This window comes from Amblyomma americanum, chromosome 4, assembly GCF_052857255.1.
Source record: "Amblyomma americanum isolate KBUSLIRL-KWMA chromosome 4, ASM5285725v1, whole genome shotgun sequence".
In the NCBI taxonomy this organism is placed as follows: Eukaryota; Metazoa; Arthropoda; class Arachnida; order Ixodida; family Ixodidae; genus Amblyomma; species Amblyomma americanum.
Genome location: NC_135500.1, coordinates 33517429 through 33523738, shown reverse-complemented (window position 1 = coordinate 33523738; position 6310 = coordinate 33517429). Strand labels below are relative to the sequence as shown.

General features: G+C 44.9%; 1 protein-coding gene across 1 annotated transcript; it reads right to left on the bottom strand.

Annotated features, from left to right (window-relative positions):
- Positions 1 to 4410: 4410 nt before the first annotated feature.
- LOC144129446 (uncharacterized) lies at positions 4411 to 6038 on the bottom strand. The gene is made up of 2 exons (XM_077663629.1): positions 5559 to 6038; positions 4411 to 4990 (listed from the first exon to the last, which is right to left on the bottom strand). Exons 1-2 carry the CDS (start codon positions 5903 to 5905, stop codon positions 4411 to 4413), a joined length of 927 nt encoding a protein of 308 aa, XP_077519755.1. The 5' UTR covers positions 5906 to 6038.
- Between the last annotated feature and the right edge of the window lie 272 nt (positions 6039 to 6310).

Genomic DNA, 6310 nt, shown 5'->3' with positions numbered 1-6310 from the left:
TTTCGCGATTCGGAATGGTTTGATCCTTCAGCTGACTAGAACCACAATTCAGTTAAGGAAGAATGCGATTCACATGTTCAATAATTTGAACATCTGTTCACACATCAACGCTCGGCTAACGATGGGACACTTTCGGCAGCTCTTCGAGAGCTGATGCAGATTGCTGGTCACTGGCCAAAGTCAAAAGATGAAAAGACGTTTCGGGAGCACTACGGCTCCCTTGTTCACTATCCGGGCAGCTTCGAAAGCTGCCCGCGCCACTCACGACGGACGTCAATGAGAAGTTATCGCTCAGATTATTCAGGAAATTTTCATTTCGTTTGCCGTGTGCATCTTTATTTCCTTTGTCTGCGCTTTATTCAGTGCTTTTGCTCGGTTAAACGTCCGGCAACAAAAACGCATTTTTTCTTATCGCCTTAATATGCTAGCAAGATCCGACTGATTTCTGAGTGAAAGAGGTGCATTGTCTTCACTGTAATTTCTAGAATCGCTTAACTGCCAGACTCAGCCGAGTAACAATCCAAACAGCTGAATACTGTGTCACTCAGCCAGTGAATTTGCCATGCATCTCGCGTCTTGTGCTTAGAAACAATATTATTATTATTATTATTATTATTATTATTATTATTATTATTATTATTATTATTATTATTATTATTATTATTATTATTATTATTATTATTATTATTATTATTATTATTATTAATATTATTATTATTGTAGTTGTTGTTGTTATTATTATTATAATTATTGGTTTTCGGGGAAGGAAATGGCGCAGTGTCTGTCTCATATATCGGCGGATACCTGAACCGCGCCGTAAGGGAAGGAATAAAGGAGGGAGTGAAAGATGAAACGAAGAAAGAGGGGCCGTAGTGGAGGGCTCCCAAATAAAATTCGCCATTAAAGAAATTTTCTTTTCATTCGTGGTGAACCACCTAGCTTCGCCACATGCATTTTAGACGTTCAGGTGCACCGATTTGCAAGAATGCAGGTTTCAATGGAGGAATGCAAATTTCGCGCGATAAGCTCAGGTTTATTTCACTCACGTAGCAGTCGATAATTTTCGCTTTAAGTTTACTACTCCTTAATTCAAACGCTATTATGTAGCAATCGGCATGTCTAAACAACTGAAAGTTAATGTGAGGATGTCCGAGGCAGACAAAATATTTTACAGTGTGAATATGAGGCGAGGGTGACGAAAAATATTTCAGTCCATCAAGTCCACGAAGCTTCGGCCCCTCAGTGATAAGGGCACTCGACTGCTGCGCCAGAGTGCACTCTGGCACGGGTTCGGTCCGGTATTGCACTGACTCCGGGATCGGCCCGGGGCATATTAGAGCGCGCCTTCTCTTTATATCTCTGCTCTCCGGTCCTACAACTTTCTTATACCCCTGTCACACGGGCACTTGTAAGGCCTTAGAAATTAAGGCCCTTTGCCCCAAAGGCGCGTGACACGCATCTACACGGCAAAGCGTCGAGACCTTTGCGATAAAGGCCCGTAGCAATAAAGGCGGCCGTCAGCGGCCTTAAAGTTGCTTAAAGGCGCAACCCAGACGGCAGCGCCAGCTAGCGAGCTCGAAGAATAAAAAAATTGACGCAATTTTTAGTTTTGGAACCGTAAAAAAATATCGAATTTATCTTATTTAATGGTTAATTTTGCGTTACAGTGCACTTAACCGTAGAGGAGGCTATGACTAAAGACATCCACACTGCTAAGAAAGGACTTGAGCGCTTTTCAGCAGCCGCATCGACACAGGCGTGCTTGCGCATCTCGCTTTGCTGTTTTTTCTTCGTTTGCTCTTTGTTGTGTGCGTGTTTTTCGTTTGCTTGTGTTTTCTGTTTTCCCGCTCGCATGTAGTTGAACTCCTTTATATATTTAAAGTGATTTGTTTTTAACCGTATTTAATTTTAATTTTGTACAAAATTTTAATGGAGGCAGGTAGCATTGAGGCCTCTCAGGCAACAGCCGAGTTGGGCGCGCAGAAGTGCGCAGCAAAAAAAACGAGAGGACCGCGCACCCACTGGCCGGAGCGCGAAACCTGGGCACTTATCCGTCTCTGGGAAGACTCCCTCTCAGAACTGCGCGGCGAGAAACGGAACGGGCCCGTTTACGAGGCCATTGCTACTTCACTGGCCGAACAAGGCATCGCAAAGACAAAGGTGCAGGTGCACTCAAAAATAGAAAACCTGACAACAGAATATCGGTGAGTAGTGAACTTAGCCAAGTGCTACTTTTATATATACCGCGGATTTAAATTAGACTCCTAAGTGTTGCGAAATTTTGTGCTATGATAACCGCGCGGCAGCTTTCAAAACATGCGACAGGTGAGGCATAGTTTTGACTCACGTTATGCGCGAGCGGCTGCTGCATTGGGTTTGGGGCAGCTTGCTTTTCACACAACGTGCAGTGTGCGAAAATGCGTACTTGCCGCAGTAGCCTTGTTTATTCAGTAGCAGCAGTTAAAATGGGCATTTGTACGAGATACTCTTTTGACTACCTGAGTGTTGGGATCGTAGTGCTCATGGGACTGTTTGCAGGAGGTGGTCACGAAAGCACACTGGCCAGGGTGCCATACCCTGGACATTCTACTGGGAGCTGCACAGATTTTTGGGAAGCCTGCCAGTAAACGACCGCTCTCTGGTGGAAGAGAGCAGCTGCCAACCTGTCAGCACAGTTGAAGAGGTAATTTTCTTGGAAGAATATGAATCTCCATCTGCAAGGATGACTTCTCAACATCGAAGGCTTTGTATCGTTTATTTTGGATGACAACACCTTTACATATGTTATGAGATGAAGGTGCAGCAAACATCTGAATAATACAAGATTTGTAAATTTTTATTGGTTGGAGTCTGAAGCCGCACTGCACAACAAACCACTGTTCATAAGTTGCTCATCGAAGGCTTTGTATCATTTATTTTGGATGACAACACCTTTACATATGTTATTACATGAAGGTGTATCAAACATATGAATAATACCAGATTTGTAAATTTTTATTGGTTGGAGTCTGAAGGCGCACTGCACAACAAACCACTGTTCATAAGTTGCTGATCGAAGGCTTTGTATCGTTTATTTTGGATGACAACACCTTTATATATGTTATGACATGAAGGTGTATCAAACATATGAATAATACACGATTTGTAAATCACGCTAAGTGGCAAGTTAAAACATATCAGCAGGTGTTCACAGCTCTGTTTGTTACTGAGGTGTAATGGACAGAGGCTCATTTCGGTTGTAACACTCTTGCGACGGCAGGCAAAAAATGATTCACCACTGTAAACATAAATGTTTTCATGGACAACACTTATCAGAGCCCTGAAAGAAAGCATAGCTTGAGGGTTATTTGTTCAATTTCTTTGTGAGCATGTGCTTGACCTCCTGTTATTGTTTCATCATTGTTTCAAACGCTCTTCATGCAGATTATCTCCGCCATGGAGATTGGCGACATTCATGAAAGCTCATTTGAGCTTGAACCAACGACTGAGGCAGCTGACACATCTGCTGCTGCAGAAGACCCTACGCAAGACCCTCCACCACACCTGCGGGCCACAGCAAGCACTACCACAGTTGTGGCTATTACCAGCCGCCAGCAGCGGAAGCGGAAGCGACCACTTTCATCAGCCCAAGAAACCCAGCAATGTCTGCTGGAGGAGCACCGTCTCCTTCGGCAGGATCTCAAGGAGTATAGAGAAAAAGAGCTTCGGCTTCGTGAGCGACAAGTAAAAGCCGAAGAAGACCTCGTTGAGGTGCTGAAGGACTTCCTGAAGAAATAAAATGTATAAATCTCAGCTTGCATTCATGTACATGCTACTATTGGGCCACAGGCTGCGTGAAAGGCGCAAGGCAGTGTTGCGATAGAGTACTGACAGCTGTGCAAGTTTAACAACAAAGCGACAAAAAGTACCTCAGAAAAGGCAAGGGCGAAAGAACAAGGCAAAATTGATGCGCACTGTCTTGCACTAGCAATAACTAATTGTGAAAGTACTGACACTGTATACAAAGACATTTGTTCACACAAGACGCATATTGACACATATATCCATATCAGTGCTTGCGTGTCTTGCACGAGGTTAACCATGTCCAGATCATGCCACGTCAGAAATTGCCCTGAAGGAGTGCTTCTCACACCAACGAAATTAGTTGGGAAACCCCACTGAAGTCAGTTAATTAACCTGGCTGTTAGACATATAGGTTAAGAAGTTGACGTGGTGATTGAGGTAACCCATTCTTCTGATTTTGTTTGTGCAAGAAAACCACTCATTCAGGAAGGTTTGCAGCGGAAGGTTGCAAGACACAAAACTAGACCTGCTGCAGTCCCACATTGGCACCAAATGCTACCTAGGATTAGGTATGCTGCTTATAGGTACAAAACATGGGCAGCCCTCTTCGTCATGTTAAGCGGCCTTCTACTGCAGCTGCTGAAAGTAATGCACAAGAGCTGCCCGAACACTAGCCCCACTCTCAACTTCTAACTGCGTAGTATGAGCAGGTTGTTCAAAAGCTCTGTCATGCTGAGAAACCTCATCCAACCATTGCTGCTGTAGCCGGGCACCAAAATGTTCACACATGTTGTTAAGTGTACAGCAGGCTCTAATAATCACAGGCACATGCCTGATCTCGCACTCCATCCTTTTCATGGTGTATCGAAAGCGGGCTTTCATTCTCCCAAACGCATTTTCAACAATCCTTCGTGTTTTCGACAGATGGTAATTGAACAGTCTTTTTTCCTCCTGTAAAGGGCCATTATGCGGGAAGGGTTTCATGAGATGCCCTGTCAGGGCAAACGCCTGGTCGCAAAGGATAATCGGGGGCACAGCAGTGCCATTAATCACTGTGACCGGCGTCTTGAATAACGGCCCTTCAACTGTTTCAGCCAGATCCGACTGACTGTACACATGGGAGTCGTGGCATCGTCCTGGGCTGCCTGCAGAAACATACCGAAACCGGTATTTATGGTCCACAAGGGCCAGAAGGATGACACTGTACCTGCACAAAAGAAAAGAACATTTTGTATGCACAAGGTTACATTATGGAACTATTTAGCGTGTATTTAAAAACAGTAGATCAGAAGAAGCCTAATGCTGTAGCGGGTCGTCTACTTCTAAGGTGAAAACAGAAGCTCTTCAGGACATCGAACGCGAGTAATGTTCACATCCTTGTGGCTGTGCAAGACGCATGAGAGCAGTGACAGCTCCATGCCCTGCCTGCACCTGCTCAATAGTTTGTGAGCATCTAATAGAATTAGCACACATATTCACCTTAGATGTGGAACAGTATACATGGCTGTGTGTGGATGAAGCCGAACTTGTATACATATGATTACTGAAAATAACATTATAAATAGAGGTGACAGGCTGTAAAGGTGATATTAGATTGCGAAGGATTTTTTTAGATCCATGGAAATTAAATACACATTGAAAGAATGATGCAGCATTGTAAGTAGCCATGAAGGTAAATTCACATATTGTAAAAACTACCTTGTTTCACATCAGTTATGCCAACTACGTAATGCACTAAGGAAAAACCAAGAGAAAACCAAGAAAAAAACACTTGCCAGCCTTTGTACTTCCTATAGTCCACCGCATTCAAGTGGGGTGGAGACACCGGGAAATGGCAGCCATCCAAGGCCCCCACTGCTTGCGGGAATCCTGTCATAGCGTAAAACTCGCTAACATGTTCATCCATCTCGTTTGGTGCCATCATTCGGACCCACTCCGGTTCGAGCACATCCACCACAGTCTCGGCAAACTCCCTATATATAGTGTTCACAGTTGACCGCCCAACACCAAAGACTATAGCTACCACCCGGTCTTCGGCAGCTGAGCAGAGCTTGAAAAGGCCGATGCCGATTCTCTTTTCCACACTGATGGCCTCCCGCATATTTGTATGTTCACGCTGCATTGCAGGTCGGCACCGCTCCACAAGGTACCGAAAAGCAGCCGGGCCAACGCGGAACGCCTGTCGAAAATGCTGGTCTCCGAGGTTCGGCAAAGTATCCTCAAACCATCGCTCGTTGCGGGGATACACCCACCTACTGCGGTACACAGTTCGCGGAAGGAACGCGACGGCTTTGCAATGGGCAATGTTTGCGAGAAGTTGTTCCTCCAGTGCGTCACCGTGCGCCTTATCCGCATCCGCCGCCGCGCGTAATGATGCCACAGCGGCAATCTTCATGGCAATTTCACACTTCTTTCTAACTTGCGATTCGTCGCTCATGATTACGGCAGCACGCTAACCAGGCACAACCTAATTTCTTTGAAATACGCACAAAGACACAAGCAACAAAGCACGCTTCTCGCACACAAC

What these genes read in the sequence shown, in the direction of transcription:
- LOC144129446 (XM_077663629.1), bottom strand. Translation starts at nt 5,905, where the DNA reads ATGCAGCGTGAACATACAAATATGCGGGAGGCCATCAGTGTGGAAAAG. An exon ending in TATAGGAAGTACAAAGGCTG is followed by an intron (nt 4,991 to 5,558) that starts GCAAGTGTTTTT and finishes TCTTTTGTGCAG; the next exon opens with GTACAGTGTCATCCTTCTGG.